The sequence below is a fragment of the Onychomys torridus genome, chromosome 1 (assembly GCF_903995425.1).
Source record: "Onychomys torridus chromosome 1, mOncTor1.1, whole genome shotgun sequence".
Taxonomy (NCBI): domain Eukaryota; kingdom Metazoa; phylum Chordata; class Mammalia; order Rodentia; family Cricetidae; genus Onychomys; species Onychomys torridus.
The window spans coordinates 58,299,810-58,317,488 of NC_050443.1; the positions used below are offsets into that span (position 1 = coordinate 58,299,810).

The window sequence follows — 17,679 nt, forward strand, 5'->3', positions numbered from 1 at the left end:
CATAGCTCTTTGTGAGCTGTTACAGTCACTACTTCCTGGCTGGCCAGCCACTTCAAGTCAGTTAACCTCAGGGGATCTTGCCACCGTTGTCTGTAAGACTGGGATCTGGAGCTCCAGAAGGACCCAAGGCAGCAAGAAAAAAAAAAAAAGTACTCTACTGAAGGGATGGCTGCAAGGTGCGGGAGGCCCAGGCATGTTCTTTCCAGCTCCATTCCAATTACTCAACGGCATTTCCTTTTAAATGCTGGGAACTGAACCCAGGGCCTCAAGAGTAGGCAATTTCTGTACTACTTATCTACACTCACAGGACAGATACATTTTAAAAGAATTATTTTCTTTCCCATTGGTGTGTACCCATTCTACACGGTATTGTGTTACATAAGGACATTTTAATACAAGTATATTGTACTTTGAGTGTATTCTTACTTGTAATACCCCATCCTCCCCCGCCCCCATTTTTCCCTTAATTTTAACACTGGACTTTATTTTCTAATTAGAAAATGCAGTATTAAGCTTCATTCTGGCGTTTTGGTTTTATTTGGTTTTGTTAATTCTCTTCATATCGTTTTTCTGTCCCTCTCCCTGACACCACTCTCTACACTTCTGCCACCTCCACACCATCCTTTCTGCTTTCATGTCTCATGTGTCCTGTTGTTCCTCCTGTGGGTTCCCCCAGTGCCTTCCCCCAGTGCCTCTTTCTCCTTCCCATCACCCCCTTTCTAGTTTTATACCCTAATCCCACACTCAGTCTTCTGTGTACACAAACTTTCAAACATTGTGAGCCAGGCTAGAAATCAACATGGGTGGTTTTTAAGAATTTAAAAGCAATGTTGCACATGGCCCAGCCACACCACTTCCAGGCATATACCTTAAGGACCTACATCCCACCACAGACACTTGCACATCTATGTTTATGAGTGCATTATTCACAACAGCAAGGAAATAAACTCTGTTTTTAAAAATGTTTTATTCAAAGAAAAATTGAGAAAATTATATATGGCTCCCATTATGACCTGCCATCTGCCTGCTATTAGGGTAGTCCACACTGCATTTGGTTAATCCATTACCAGCCAAATGCCATAGTTTATCCACATTTCCTTAGCTTTTAACCTCTTCTCCTTTGCTATTCCAGGATTCCATCTAGGACACTACATTGTATCAACTCATAACGGTCCCCTTGGGCTCTTCTGGGAGGCCAGACATTTCTTTACTGAAACTGAAATTTGTGAATTTTTCAAAACTTCATCTAATTTTCCGGTTTCTTTTAACTTCTATCGAACTTTAGCACTGTGTGACTTCAGGCAAGTTACCTCAAACTTCAGTTTCCACATTTGAAGTTTGATTGTGATGATAAAAAAGCAAACAAAACTTGTCTGTAGGCTGGTATCTGAGCAAATGTTTGCCCTCTCTTCCCCATTAGCATGTATTTTATTGGGTAAGAACACCTCTCTCTTCTTTCTTCCTCTGTTTCCCTCTTCTGCTCTGTCCTTTTCTCCTTCCCCCTCTATCACTGATCCTGCAGAACAGTGCCTTCTCCCCAGTGTCTGGGTATCTCACATTACTCTGACCTGGAATGAGTCACATCCAGGTGCCAGCCCCTCTCTGTTCACACTCACTGTGGAGACTGGGATGGCACATTGAGATTGTTTCCTTGCCAACCTGGTAAGTCTCTGGGTGCTGTAATTACCACGGTATCACACCTCTCCCCATTTTCACCTCTACCCTCTCTACCTTCATGAAGAAGCGTTCAGTTCAAACTCCAAGAGCTGCTGCTTATGCTTAGGTCAAAGGCGCCCCCTGGTATCTTCTCTAAAGCAGAACCATCCAGGCTGTAGACTTCCACAGTTAAGCCCATCACAAGTGACTGTCAGTACCTAGCTGCTGCTGCTGCTGCTGTGGATGGAGCAAGGGGAGTAGTTGATGGAAGAAAGCCTGCCTTCAAGGGTAGGGCCTTACCACCTTTGAAGAGGCCACAAGCACCCCATCAGCTGCTCTAGCCATCTTAGGGATCCATGAAAAAATTCTGCTAACACCAACAGCACATCCATCCAGGAACTCTTCTTTCTTTGGCTACCAGATACCACAGAGGTTGTGCCCAGATGCATGCATGTGTGTATTTACATGAATATAAGTTTACATACATGTATCTATATGTACAAATGTGTGTGTCCCATCCCCTAGGAAAACAGTACCAATTTAAATAAAACCCACCACAACAAATAGTTTCCATATACACTCTTTACTTATTCTATAAGTTCACCAAAGTGCTTGATCTATTTTGTTTTACTCTGGAAATTGAAGTCAGGTCCCATTGAGTATACCTGCATAGTAAGATATCACAGATAAAAGGAAATACCTTGTTTTATTTTGATACAAGGTCTCACTTGAGCTAGGCTGTCCTCAAACCTACATGTAGCAAAGGATGACCTTGGCCTCCTGATCCTACCACCTCTATCTCCTGTGGGCAGGGATTACAGGTGGTGTCACTATGCTTGATTTATGTGACACAGGAAAGTGCACATTAGGCAAGTACTCTACCAACTGAGCCACATCCCCAGCCGCCCCCCCTTTTTTTTGGTGTCTGAAATTCAATTAAATTTCAGGTCAGGACATAGAGAAATGGAAATGAACATAGCTTTTAAGTGAAAAATACTTTCTTGAGTATTCGAATGAGATTTCAATATAAAAAGGTCTTAGTGTTGGTGATTTCAAAACAAGAAGGAGAGTCCAAAAAAGCTGGCATTTCTGCAGGTCAGCTGCTGCAGGAGCCCCAGCAGTGCTGTCTGTGCATTGTGAGGAATGCCTGGCTCAACATGGCTACATTCTGCATTGAGATGTATCTCAGTGTCATTTAGAAATAGAAAACTCTGAAAACCACAAGCCAAGCCATCTCCTTGTCAAGTACTCTAAGACACCCAGTCTCTTCCAATATGCTAAGTAACTCCCTTTCCTTGTCCAAAAGCTCGAGGTGTTTTTGTGAAAATTACTAAGTTGCTGCACCAAAGGTGCTTAGAAAAGTGCCTCTTGATAATTGTTAGTTACTGTTAAAATGCATTATCTACTACTTTAGCTCATTATAAATTACAATTATGAGGATATTTTAAGTATCTGTTACTCTGTTGTCATCAGTTTATTTTACTCTTGGACACCTGCACATAACTCTGTTAATCACATGAACTTGGCCTTTTCAGTCAATTAGGGATCCATGTGTCTCTATGCCTGGGGTAGTTCAAGCCTTGTAGACACAGTAACTAGGGGTATTTGCACAAGATGTCCCAATAAAAAATCTCTCAGCTGCTCTTTGTTTTCACTCTTAGTGAAATGTTCTTATTTTTAAAATTATAATTTAGTATTTATTCACAATATTGAATATATCCAAATAAAAAAATACAACAAATTATGTCTTTTAGGATAAGAGGAGAACTTGTATTAAGTGGATCCTTACACCAGGCCTCTCAGTACTTCTCTGTGAGGCCTTGGTGCCACCAGTTAACAACATTGCATATTTGCATATTTATGAAATGTTTTTATTTTTATGTGTAGCAGAACAAACAGAACCCTGACTCATGTCTCCATTTAGACTTCTGATTTCATGCTCTTTTGACAGCTAAACCAATTTTCTGTAGTTACAATCTTTCCTCCACTAAGACTTTCCTCCTGATTTTCCCTGCATCCACTCTGCTCCCTCCATAGCCCACCTATCTGCATACAATATGCAATTCCTGTTCTGTGGTCTCTATCATCAGCCTTCCCCCAAACCAGATCCCGACCTGTCCCTTTGTTACCTCTGTGTTGGAGAGCTGGAACCATGGTTGCTTCCCATAAGTAAAGATCTCCCAAAGGATAACCCCAAAGCTCCACACATCGCTCTCTGTGGTGAACTTCCGGTACATGATGCTTTCAGGAGGCATCCAGCGGATGGGGAGCATGGTGTGTCCTCCCACCTAAAACGGATAAAGACAGAGGCACATCAAGTTACCAAATAGACAGAATCAACCAGAAGTCTCTACCTTTCTTATATAAATGTACCCCTCCATGCATTGGATCCTAATGTGGCCATGCTTTAGGCAACCTGAATTCATAGGTGAATGCAGATGCCAACATCAGTGAACATTATATTGAAAGCAGCTATAGGTCAGACCTGAGAGAAGAAGGCAGACTTCTTAACACTGAGCATGAAAACTAAAAGGTGATCTGAAGTGAGAGAGAAGTAAAAGTCTGATGCTAGAATGAAATCTTAAAATGTTTCTTTAAGAAAACTCTAGGAGGAAGCCAGGAGAATTACAGTGTGAGCCTCCAGGCATCAGAGTGGCTGGCCATAGGCATTGAGTTAGACACCTGGACAAAGGTGATCAAGGCACAAATATACACTATGGACATCTAATCTGTAGATTATTGATTTCTGCTCTCACATTTCTCATCACAACTTGGGATCCATGCTTTATGTGAACAGGATGGAGACTTCTGGAAGCCCCCAATCCCATTTGTTATTAAGAAATTGGGTGAATAAAAAGAATAATCTTCAAAATGCTTAGTAAGATACATCACAGGATATAGTCTTTAAAATTAGCCTCAAGAGATACTGGTTGTTTGTGTGTTTACCCATGAGAGTCAAGAGTAAGAGAAAGCCACTGAGAAGGGCAAATGTTTGCAATATGACTGAGAGGAAAACTGCATAAATATTCACTACCCAGTGGGTTAGAGATATTAACACACACACACACACACACACACACACACACACAATCACAACACAATTCAAAACTCAGGAAGGAACTGCATCATTACTAAGCAGAACATCAGAAGTTGGACCTTTCAGCTAATACATGAAATTTGTTATGAAAGTGCTTGCTGTTGGTTCGAAAAGAAAGGAGTTCTGTGTATGTGTCCTAATAAACTGTTAACACAAACATCTTTCCCTGATGGACCAGTTGGGTGGACATCAACAGTGAGCTTTAGAAAGCAGATGGCAAAACAGATGAAAACCTCATATCTAAAAGGGTAGTGTGTATCTTCTCCTGGAAACATCCTAGAAGAAATTAGTTTTCAGGATGTGTAGAAAAATCACTCATAACCTGAGACTTCTGAAATCAGCATAGTTTTGTGTCAGCTGTAAAGACAATGCATGATGTTTCCACCTGGGAAGCAAAGGCCAGGACTCTTCACTACACACAGGTTTTCAAGGGAAATAAAGTAAAAGCAAAGTCACCAGAAATTGGCAAAGGATGATACTAGAAGAACAGAAAAAGAGGAACGCAGGTATGTTTATGACTTGAATTTCACAACAATAGAGCAAATGCACCACAACAGTACAATTTAAATCTAAACAATGCTTGCTAATTTGGTGGCTAAAGGTAATACAGTAACGAATAAGGGCTTCCTATAAAATGGAAGCAAAGTAAATAATATTACCAATAATGTTAATAGTACCACTGCTGCTACTGCTAACCTAATTATGGGGAATGAATTTCCACATAATTTTAACCATAAGTGGATAGAAGAGTAGATCTGGAAATAATTAAAAGCTCAATAAAGACTTTATCATTAAGAGAGGAGAGACAAGCACTCATAGATACCAATTGATTATTGATCATAACAATTTAAACTTAAATATGCTTGCAGAAAATTTAAAGCAGCTTCTAGAAGAATAAAAAATACAGCATGCAGCTTCCTAACCAGTTTCAGGAACACAACATCAAAATCTCTCATCTTACAAAAACACCACAAAGGGGGTGATCAGCAGTAATAAACAAAAATTACAAAATGGAAGTAAAGGCTAAAACTCTGTAGACAGTAAGCATAAATGTGTTATTACTACTTCTAACATGGAAGGGAAAATTTAGGTTAAAAAAGTCAGTGGTTCACATTATTTAGAAAAGCTGTATTTAAAACAAAATTACAGAAAATATTGAAAATAAAACGGTGAAAGACATGGGACAAAAGTCAAACATAATCAGCCATACATGTACATACACACATGTACATATGCATACAAGCTAGCACACATATTCACTATTCAGATGTGTATGGCCAATTAAATTTCTTTTACTAATTTCTTTTTAGACATTTTGTATTTTTTCTCATGAGACATTGAAAAATCCTGAATGTCAGCAACTTAATATTAAAAAAGGCTTGTCATGTTTATCTCAAAATGAATGTTTTATATAAAGTTGAAAAAAATCCACCATTATGATAATCATGAACTTGTGTACTCAGGCACAACAATAATACTATGTGAAATATACAGAGATTCTACATATATAAAGAACAAAATATTATAAAATTTAAAAACTGATGAAGCCAGCACAATGCAAAACTAATACATGCTAAAATTATTTTTTTTTAATTTACAAACTCCAATCACATATTAAACCTCAAATAACATCTGAAATTTCAAAGAAAAAATAAGTACAGGGTAAGAACAAGAAACATTTCTCATACCAAATAAAGCAAACTATAAATAACAACAAAAGAGTAATCTATTAAAAGGTTCATTGGGACCAATTAAAATAATAATATTTAAAAGTATTTTTATAGTATGAACTCAAGTCTTATTCATTGAATCCTATGGAATATAACTGAGGTAATCTTTAGAAAATTATGTAGAATGTAAGTAGTTTAAGAATAATTAATATATAGTCAAACTAAGAAAGAAAGTAAAACCCTAAAAAATATATAAAGAGAGCAATAAAGAATAAACAAAAAGACAAAATTTAAAAACAAAACTGATTTGGTATAAATCCAAACAATGCTCAAACAAATAGAGATGAAAAAGACAAAACTCTTGCTTGATCTACATAATGAGTTGCTTGTCTTCCAAAGTTACAAAAATTGTTGGCAAGGTTAATAAGCAATATAGAAGAGAAAACTGTAAAATGCTAAAATTAAAAACCATAAATTTTTAAAATACAAGTTCAATGATTGATTTACTGGAAAATATTAATGGAAATCTGAAAAATGTAGAAAATTTGAGAACAAATAGCAAATAAAATACACATAGGGTGAGAATAAAAAGGCAGTCTTATTTGTGACTTCAACTAAGGCTTTCTAATGTGTATTGTTCCAATGTAAGAAGCATAAATACTTTCTCAAACCATTCTCTGTGACTTAAATTTCTCTAAAACCAGAATTAGCCTAACAACACAGAGCCTCAAATATACAAATACAGATAAAGAGATTTTATCTATATGTACTGATACGGTCATTTCTATTCTAAATATAATAACCAAATCTGAATAACTTATTGTATCATATTCAAAATGTATCAAAATAATAACAACCTCAGGAAATCTACTGTTCCATTTGCCTAATTAAAAAAATAAGGAAAGGAAAAAAAACACTCTTTCAAAAGATACTAAAATTTTCTGATTGAAATTATTAATCTATGAGTAAGGAAGAAAACATTTATCTAATGACTTAAATATCACAAAGTCTGAAAAACCTAAGAAGCACAGAAGGGATAGTATTTACTTGATTCTGTGAAACTGTCCAGGAAATCCTAGGCAATGGAACAAACTAAGTATTTTGTTAAATGGATACAGTACCAAAATGGCCTCTAAATATGTATCTCTCTATGCCTAGATTAATGCTGCTCTTAGACCTCATCAAAGAAGTCTCCTTATGCAACAACTGGTACAGAAACTAGTAACTGGTAAACCAGCAGAGAATAAGTGACCTCAAGAGCTCAGCCAGGAATAGGACATTGGTAATCACACCCCTTCCTCAAGACTGAGAGACCATTAAGAAGAGGGGGAGAAAAGATTGTAAGAGCCAGAAATCAGGGATGGCCAGAGCAAAACAGTGTCTTCTGGCCATTACAGGAATGATGCACTCATGAACTCACAGCTGCTGTGCTCCCCTGCACAAGACCAAGCATCAGTCTTCTAGCATGAAGGGGGAATAAGTTCATGAGCCCTGACCTCTGACTGAGATGTGATGGAGATCTGGTGGATGGACACACTACCAGAACAAAGCCAAGTCTACAAGTTATTAAAATTAAAAAGGGAGGACACAAAGTTTGAGCATTAGAAAGGTGGGATAAGTCTGGGAGGAGTTACAGGGCACCAATATGACCCTAACACACGGTATGAAGAGTTCTCAAAGAATTAATAAAATATCTGTTTTCAAAATAAGTATATAATAAAATGTTGAAACAGAAGAATCAAAATTGTCTGTTGTGTGGGAACAGCATGTTATACAAAACAATTAACTAAAAAGAAATTGAAAGTGTTACAGCTCAGTAAGAGACCCATATAGAAAAATAATAGCCAAACTATATTAACAATACAATAGTCACTCAAAAAAGAATTGAAAATAAAACTGCATAATGCCAACAAAGCACTAAACATCTGAGACATAACTCGGCTTAAGATGTATAGCTCTAGTCAGGTAAAAGAACACAAAAGAGGACCAACATAAATGCAAAGTTTTATCATTTTCTCGAATAAAAAGGTTTGGTGGAATAAGTCTCTCATTCATTCTTAAAATACAATTTGAGTGCAATATAAAATTTAAAACCCCCTATGGAATGGGTTATGGAAACTGACAAAATGAATTCAAACTTTAGAGTAGTGACTGCTTAATTAAAGACTTGTTGAATTAGAACAATGATGGGGATTTGTTTTATCAGATAGTAAGACATTTTATTGCACTACATAATGAACATCCCATGTTTAGCAGAGGAATAGACAATATATTAGTGTAACAAAATAGAAAGCCTGGAAACAAAACCATGTATAAATACTAGAGTTTAATATATGAAATGACGAGTTAGTAATTAAAGTGTTTGGACAATGAACTATTCATTTAAAAAATACACTTAGATACCTACCTCACACCATATACAAAAATCATTTCCAGATGGATTAAAGAGCTAAACATAAAAAACAAAACAATAAGAATATTAGAAGAAAACTTACAAAGGTATTTGTATAACCTCAGGAGTAGAAGACCTTCCTACTTGACATACACTTAAAAAGTCATAAAAGATATAATTTATAGAGACAGTTTTGTAAAATTGAATATCAAAGACAAAATTCATAATTAAAAGACAAATGACAGAAATACCTGCAACATATGTAAAAGGCAAATTATTATAATCATTAATAATAAATAATAATAATAATAATAATTTTTTGTAAAATAGTCTTGCTAAGCAGCCCCAGGCTGGCCTGGAAATTTCTGTGTAAACCAAGCTTGCCTCAAGCTAGCAGAAGTCCTTCTGCCTCTGCCTCCCCAGTGCTGGGACAGACAAGGCATTAAAATCCATATGATTTGTGGTACTCCTTCCCATTAGATAGATAAGCAAACAGACAGACAGATGAGTAAAGACCAAGAGCAGACGAGCCACAAAGTAGCTACAAATGGCCACAAACGCATGAAGAGATGCCAAGTCAAAGAGCAGAGACACGTGTTTTAATGACATTGGATAAAAAGAGGAAAGAAAGGTTGCTATCTGATGCTGGGGTGTGAGTCCTGATGCTCTCATGCCAATGGTGGGACTGGAATCTGCTTCTCAGGGTGGGCACAGTCTTTGCTTTATCTGCCCACACTGATGTTGAAAGAGCCCTGGAATCCATTGATTTCACTGCAGAAGTAGTAGAAGACTATTGTCTTGTGTGTAGGCAAAATTATTTGTTTCAAGGCCCTTTTTGTTGTTTTTAAAGGTATATATGATGATTGTAAACAGAATGTAAAAATGCCAAGTGTGCTGATATGTAAGTATGTGCAGGACAATAAATGTAGTAACGCACTGATAAATAGTTTGTCATTTTCATTCATGTAAAACTGGAAATACATAAACATAAACAAATATCTGGTAATAGTGTGTAATTTGGTGAATGATATGAAAGGGTCTAGAAAGCTACTAAACCAATGCCTTTCTCTAGAGATGGAAGTAAGGAAGTTCCAGATTTTAGTATATGTATTTCTATAGTGTGTGAATTTTTACAATGATCGGGTACCACATTTTAAAATTCCAAGATAAAATCAAACATAAACATTTGACTAGACAGACAGAAACCAGCAGACATAAGTACACATAAAAACATCAGTTTTGTAAAATAAGTATGTTTGTGATAGAATATGCTAGAATGGTTTGTCTCATCTGGTCTCTTGACTGAAAACAAACAAATCAGTGATGTGCCAATACATCACTCTGGGCATATAATTTTAAATAATGGAACCCTCCATTTGATGCTAGTGTGTGTCTCAGTTGGTAGGTCTTTGATATCTATACAATACAGAGAAAGTTTCAAATTGAAATCTCTGTGTTCAGAAAAGGAGAAATTCCAGAGTGCCAGCGCAGACTGTGATGAACCTACGCGTTTGAGCAGACAACTGTCAGAAGAACATTAACTGTTTTAGAAGACTTTCATGGAGCAGCAGCACCAATGTAGGTGAAATTTATACTACATTCCTCCAGGAGTAAGGTCTCTAACTTGACAAAACCAGCAAAATTGGAAGTCAAGAAAGCCCAAATTTTGATATGATTTTTGATGAGTACTTAGCCTTTATGAACTTAAGTTTCTTCAATTTCAACATATGAATTAAGCAACAAGGCTGCCTCAGAATCATGGATGCAAAAACCTACTAGGTATCACTAAGTGTGGAGATGTACACATGATACAATAATTGCTCACTGTATACATCTTCACTTATTCCTGGAAAATATAGTAAATGTAACTTCCTTTATTGCCCATAAGAACCCATATTGATTTCTTTCCCGCATAACTAGAAGACTCAGTGTGGGAAAAGTAGTGGTCAAATAATTCATACTGATAAAACATTCATTGACAAATATCTCCACCCTAAAACTTACCCAGACATAAGCTACCAGGAAACCATAGCCTCAAGGTAAAGAACAACACTAATCAATGAATAATAATGTCATATATTCTCTTATTTCATCCTTTCTCTATTCTTGTGCTATAGCTGCCTCTATTGCGCCCATTTCTCAGGTGAAAACAGGATGACTTGCTCAAGCTTTGCGTGAGTAACATCAGCTTGTGATCAGATCTTTCTATGGGCTATCTTAAGGATCTTGAAGCTAACCCTGAAAACGTGTAACATAAACTAATAAGGTCCAGGAAAGATGCTGAAGAATGATTCTGGGGGAAAAAAAATGTAGGAAAACAAAACCTGGAATGAATTGCTAGGGAAGAAGCCCTTGCCTGCTCTAGGATGCCTTCTCCTGCCCCATCATTCCTTTCCTCTGCCCTCTCTTACACACCCGCGTGATCAGCGAAGTTAGGAATTAGGAAACGTAGAAGGAGGAATTGCTTAGGAGAGGCTTTGCTCATTGGGTTTAGATGTCAGTCTATAGAAATTGGTGGTCATGGGTTCCTGAGACCCATTCTTTTGTTTCTGTCACTGAATCTGTGCAGGATTCATCAGGGTTCTTTGTTTCTTAGACCACCATGTATGTTGGCTTAAGAATATGAAACTTTTTAAATTATTGAGTCTACTGCCCATGAAAACCATCATTCTAGACATTTGAGGATCAACATGAAACAGTGTGAGTCACACTATCTGCATAAAATCCTCTTTAAACCCAGAAACCATTAAGATTTTGAAGGAATATACTCCTAGTATAGATACCAGGTAGGTGAGCAACTCAAGCTTCAGACATCCATTATGAAGGCATTCATCAGCTAAGGATCTATAAGGAAAGTCATCAACTGTTCCCAAACCTACACAAAGCAAGGAAATCTCCTCTCGACCTTCCTGTCCAAGCAGTTCCCTGGTGACTCTGCTCCTTTGCAGCGGAGTGCACTTGACCCATTACCCATTAAAAAGGTGCTAAAGGCTCTCACGATGTCACTCCCATCTCAGTATGGCTGTGAATAAAAATGCAAGATACCGAGATAAATTTAAATTTAAAACAACTAAGTTATAGCCATGAATCCTACGCAGGACACATGCATCACTAAGAACGTGCGTTTTGTCTGAAGCTGCACTGTAACGAGGTATCTTGTCGTTTTTCTTTTCTAAAGCTGACCGCTCAGGATTCCAGATCCACATGAGAATGTCAACTGTACCCCACAGTCCCCTCTCTCTTTCCCTCCTCCTCCTGTCTTGTCTCCCCCTTGCTCTAAAGATAGGAATGAGTTCACTGTCCTGTGTACCACAAAGCTCCTGCTCTGTCCTCCAACGCTTTCCTAATGTGTTCTACCTGTGAGTGCGGCCCAAAGCAAAAAGGTCTGGTGGCTACAGTTTTCCTCGGTGAACAGAGCTCTGTTTTCTTCTACCTACAGATCCTTGGCAAATAATTTATCTTGACTGAGCTTCAGCCTTCTTACTAAAAAAAAAATAGGACTTACATCTACAATCACCTCTCAGGAGTGTCTGCCATGCTTGTTAAAACGCAGAAACCTGGGATTTTCCACAAATCCAGTGGATTACACAAGGCTCATTGAAATGCATCTGTTCTCCTACAATTGTGAGTAAAGACTTATGACACACATGATGCCCACACATTGCCATAACATCATGTAAGTACCACATGCTAATGGGTTGCACCACTGGAGCTCCTCTTTCCATATGATCTAGAGATGTTTTCATTCTGCAGGGACCAAGAGTTGAATAGCTACAAAATAAACCACCGTAACACTGTGATAGACTTGCTACTTATAAAACCTGTGGTATTTTCTATGTTGTCTTTTACAGATAAATTCTGAGAAGCACTGAATTAGACTCAAAGGGAGAAGCAGACTGGAAGCTACATTTGTTTGAGTAACAAAAATGAGACAATGCTCTTTTCTAATATATTGAAGAATTACCAGAATATCATCAATTCCTTAGCATTGAATGCCACTCAGTGTTTTTTAGCATGCCTGTGCATGCGTGTGTGCAAAAGGAAGCACTCTTTTAAAGTCTGATCAACTTAGCAATGTTTCTTGGGGGTCTCAATCTATTATTGCCTTTGCTTTCATATTCTTCTTGGGTAATTTGAGCCACCACACTTCTCACATTCTGGATTAATTCATTATATTCCCATGGGTCACTTCACATGCTCCTAAATTTCCTATATTACTAACACCTGATTGTACCTGATCAAATATTTACAGTCATGATAGGAGCCAAGTTCATAAATGCTGCCATGTGTGTGCTTCCTCTGAAACATGATGGGAGGTGAAGTATGTCTCTCTTTTATATTATCAGTGGATGTGTCTGATCACTCATTATATAGTCAGTCCCCCTTCACCTAATGACTTCAGCAGCCATTGATGATCATTGCCAAAATCCATTATTTCATTAGTGGTTCAAAAGGATGACATTCTAATTATAGTATTCCTTCTGTATACATTAGCAGGAAATGTATAAATAAAAACTTCCCTTCATCTGCTATGTGATTGTACTGATTACAGCTTCTATGAGTCAGGCAAGATGGCTGCTTGACTAGTTCCCTCTATTTACTAGTTTTTAGAAAACTGAATTCATCCCTAGCATTATGGTTGAAATGTGGTTGGAACACATAGGCTTGTGTATTTGAACACTTAGGTGCCCAGCTCATGGTGCTCTTTTGAAAGGTTGAAAAGAAGCTTTACTGAAGGAAGAGGGTCCCTGGAAGTTGGTCTTGAGGTTTAATACCCCATCCTTACTTCCTGTAAACTCTCTGCTTCCTGATTGCCAACACAATGTGATCAGCTGCCTCACGCTCCTGCCTCCACTGTGCCTTCTCCTCCAGGATGGGCTATACCCCCTCAAACCATGTGTCAAATAAGTGCTTCCTCCCTTAAGTCACTGCTTGCTGTTTACTAGTGATATCAATAAGAAAAGCAGATGTAGCCTTCTCCAAGGGTCAGCTGTGAGAGCTTTGTTTTGCTTCTGAAAAACGCTTCCAGGACTTGCTCTTTTTTAAACACATACATGAAGTGCTTTGGTCTGCTGCAGGGGCTATTTTTGATGCCTCAGTTCCTTCCATCTTTGGCCAATGGAAACCTCTTAAATCTCTGCCTCTCTCTTCTCATATAACCCCAGCAGTCTTTGATAGCACCTTCCCTTCTGACACGAAAGAATATTCTAGGCTCCTCTTGTACATTTCATGTCAGAGTCTTTGAAGCTGCTGTTTCTCCAAGGATCTCTGAATCTTTTTAATGCACAATGGAATATGGAGGCCATAATATGACTCATAATATGAGTGCTCAGTGCTACTAGGGTGGTCGTTACTTCTGAGTCTTTATAGTGGGAAATTCAAAGCTAGGGAATCATTTTTTTGAAAGGGAAAATACATCATGGCTTCATGATTTTGTTTCATCCACACTCAAATTTAGGATTGCTTGACTTCCTTTGACTTTGTATTGCAATTTTCCTCTTATGTTAAAAAACTTGATTTCTAGAATTTAAAAAGTTGTTGAACTGTTCTTAACATATTAGTTTCACTTCTTAATCAAGCTAAAACTGTGTACATAGCTTCAACATCAACCCTCCTACACTGCTTTCAATTCTTTCTGCCCTGAAGAATGGAGAAGAACAGAAAGTGTAGCTGTGTCTCAGCCCCTTCAAAGTCACTACACCAATAGACTTCCTATTTTATTTCTTTTTTTAGTTTTAGAAAAAAAAATTTGCTTTTCATTTTCCAACTTATTTAATATCACTACTTGTTAATCTTGCTAAAAAACGGAAACATAGTTTCAGTCTCAAAAGCACAAAGCAAGACCCTTTTACATAACTTAGAGTTCTCATTCTACTACTGCCCTTGCCACTAGGCAGCCTACTCTCACCCTCCTATGCAGTACAGTTCGGGTTTGGTCTAGTTTATGCCAATTAATTTCTATATTAATATGCTAATTAATTCCTCTGCTCTGTGCTTTGTTTTCTTAACAAGAGTTCACGCTTTTTGTATAGCTGTACAGGACTCGCCGTGTATGCCAGCTGCTTAGTTTACCCAGTTCACCCCCACTGACAGAAGAGCCTGGACTTCCTTTCATGGAAAGCATGAGACACAAAGAACCTTGCCTGCTCATGTGATTGCACACTTGAGTCTGCATAGCCTGGAGACGCCTGAAGGCCCAACGCATGTCCTCAGTGAGCATAGTTTTGAGACATTTCTGCAGATCCTCAACTCTTACAGGCACCTTTTCTAAACTTGAATTTAGAACTCCCAGAGGTCTAGCAAGTTCTCTGGTGATCAGAAATGAACTCTTGCACTCTGAGTCTCTGATTCCAAAATATAAATAAATGAAAAATAAAATAAAATAAAAATAAAAACTCAAAGGGTAAACAAACCTAAAAGGTTATCATGTAAGATAAAAAATAAAATAATCCTTGATAAGAGATCAATATACAGCCTAGCCAAATAGTTCAAAGACTTGAGTCACATGTCAATAGAAAAATATATCCCTTTCCTTCAGAGATGTTGCTTTGCTTTGATCCTGGTTCTTGAATAAAAATAATAATAATAATCATAAAATAATTAAAAAATAAAAATTAGGTAGAATTGATCCTGAGTCATCCTCTTTATTAACAATAAATAAGTTCAGTAATAATGCATGTGGAAATTGGTAAACAGAGCAGATAAATTTCCATTCACATTTTACTTTTATCTTCTAGAGTCATCAAAAGTTGGTGTATATGGATATTATTTTGATCTACTGCCTGTTTCTGCACATTGCTAATAATTGCAGAGATACTCATTCCAAAAGAAATTCTTAACATTTAGAAACTTATGGTCACTGGACATTAAATATTAAATTTAAATCTTCACACACATTTTTGTCACAGCAAACTATGATAGAGTGGCCAATAAAGGACTTTCAAGCATAAAAATAAATTATATAAAGATAAAAATTCAGTGTGGTAACTGAAATGAAAATATAAATTCAAGAAGAAAGAGGAGTCATGTAAAAATGGCTGTTTAAGAAATTGTTCATGTGTTAAATAGATGCTGTACCAAATTGCTCTGGTATTTAAACTTCATTAGAGGCATTAAAGGAATGATGTATTTTTTAATGTCAATGTTTACAATATTCTGGAATTGAAGGCAGCACTTGCAACGTTTTAAAAGCCTGCAACCATCTATATAGAAGTTTTCCCAATGACAACTTTAAATGTATGAGGGGCATGCAATGTTTTCCAAAATTATTATGGGATCATAAAAGTTTGGAGCAATTAGGTCTAGAACCTTTTCCATGTAGAAGTGAAAGGTCCAGGAATGGAGGGAGAGCAGCATGCTAACCAGTGTAGGTGTCTCTTTAAGACCCAAGCACCCTTCCTTCATCCTAGCCCTTAGTCCTCAGTCTCAGCTGCATCCTTGAAAGCCCAAAGTACATAGTGCAGACGATGCAGGGTGTGGAAAGGCTGCAGGTGACCCAGCTCCAGTTTTTCTTGGGTGTAGAATTCCACAGGGAATTCTCGGGCCTCCTAAGTTTTCCCCCACAGCTTTCACTTAGCTCCTGAACAGGGAATTGTGTTTGTACATTCCCATTTTGCTGGAGTTAGAAGGAACCCATTATTGTAGGTCAAAGAGAAACTCAACTAGGTTGTAGAAGATCCTCGTGCCTCTCTGTCTATTCCAGGGACAATGGGGCACTAAAGCATACAGATGCCTTCTTCTCACCCAGACATTGAAAATATCTACCCTCACAAAGTCTGGCCAGAGACTAGACACAGTAACCTGTACTCCAAATAGGTAGACCAGACCCAGCAAAGAAGAGTAAACGCATATCTACAGAGCACAGTATTTCTGCAAACAACTCAAACTTCCTGTTTGGAAGGAAAATGGGTCAAGCCAGACTGTGGGAAGGAGATAATAAGGCAACCCATCTTCTTTGAGGAATTGGCTGCAAAGAATTGTTCAAACTTTGAAGTGTATGTTTATGACCAAATTGTCTAATCATCAAGAGACTGCCACTCACGGAAGGTGCCATTTTTTAAATTCAGTTTGAGTGTTTCTTAGTTGTATGTCTTAGCACAGAAAAAATTACCCATGTACATTTAAGAAAGAAATAAAACTCCCACCTGTATCTTCTTTATCCCCTGAGAAGTCTGTTTAACATTTAACACTGCCCCAGTAGATTTTGCCTCTTGCATCCTGCTCTGCCATGTCCCAGAAGTACATTAGCCAGGGACAGCTGTCATGTTGAACATGACACTAGCTATTGTCCTAGCAGTCACCACTACAGTCATTAAAATTAGTTCCTCCTTGCTCTGGAGTTTGGGGTTTTCAAATATAGATTATACACATTAGTTTGGTGCACATCTGTACACACACTAACATATCAGGAGGAGGGATGTGGGATGTCTGAATGTATAGATGGAACACTGTGTGCGCTTTGTGAGGACAGTAGCAGATGCTGACACAGACACGGACCTTCTGGACACGCTCTTGTCATGTGAGGTTGATGAATACTCCCTTGGGCATTTTTTGAAATTAATAACTGTATATGAAAGAAAGATACAAAGTTTTCTTCCATTTTTTTTTCCTCAAGACAATAGAAACAAATGCTTTTACTCTACGCCAACTGATCAATTGATTAGCTTTGTGAATAGCTTCAAAGCTTTTCAGACCACTAGAATCCTTCAGGAATGAGTGCTACTCATTGCTGGGAATGTTACTTATTCCAGTTGCTGGGCTCCTCGGCGGTCCCCTCCTTAGGAACATGGGAGATTGTCAGAGCCCGAGCAATACTAATTTGCCATTCTGAAACTGTCTCAGCTCCTACCTTTCCTCCTTCCTCT

The 17,679-nt window shown here is 37.7% G+C and overlaps 1 protein-coding gene across 4 annotated transcripts in view; it reads right to left on the minus strand.

Annotated features, from left to right (window-relative positions):
- Positions 1 to 17,679, minus strand: part of Ntrk3 (neurotrophic receptor tyrosine kinase 3) — a 354,645-nt gene that overhangs the window by 1,682 nt on the left and 335,284 nt on the right. For 2 of the 4 annotated variants that reach the window (XM_036185365.1, XM_036185347.1), the window contains 2 exons: positions 8,831 to 8,872; positions 3,786 to 3,944 (listed from right to left, as the gene is read on the minus strand). In XM_036185365.1, coding sequence (XP_036041258.1) covers positions 3,786 to 3,944; positions 8,831 to 8,872 — 201 coding nt within the window. The remainder of the gene's footprint in view (positions 1 to 3,785; positions 3,945 to 8,830; positions 8,873 to 17,679) is intronic. The other 2 variants (XM_036185374.1, XM_036185355.1) reach the window with 1 other exon arrangement.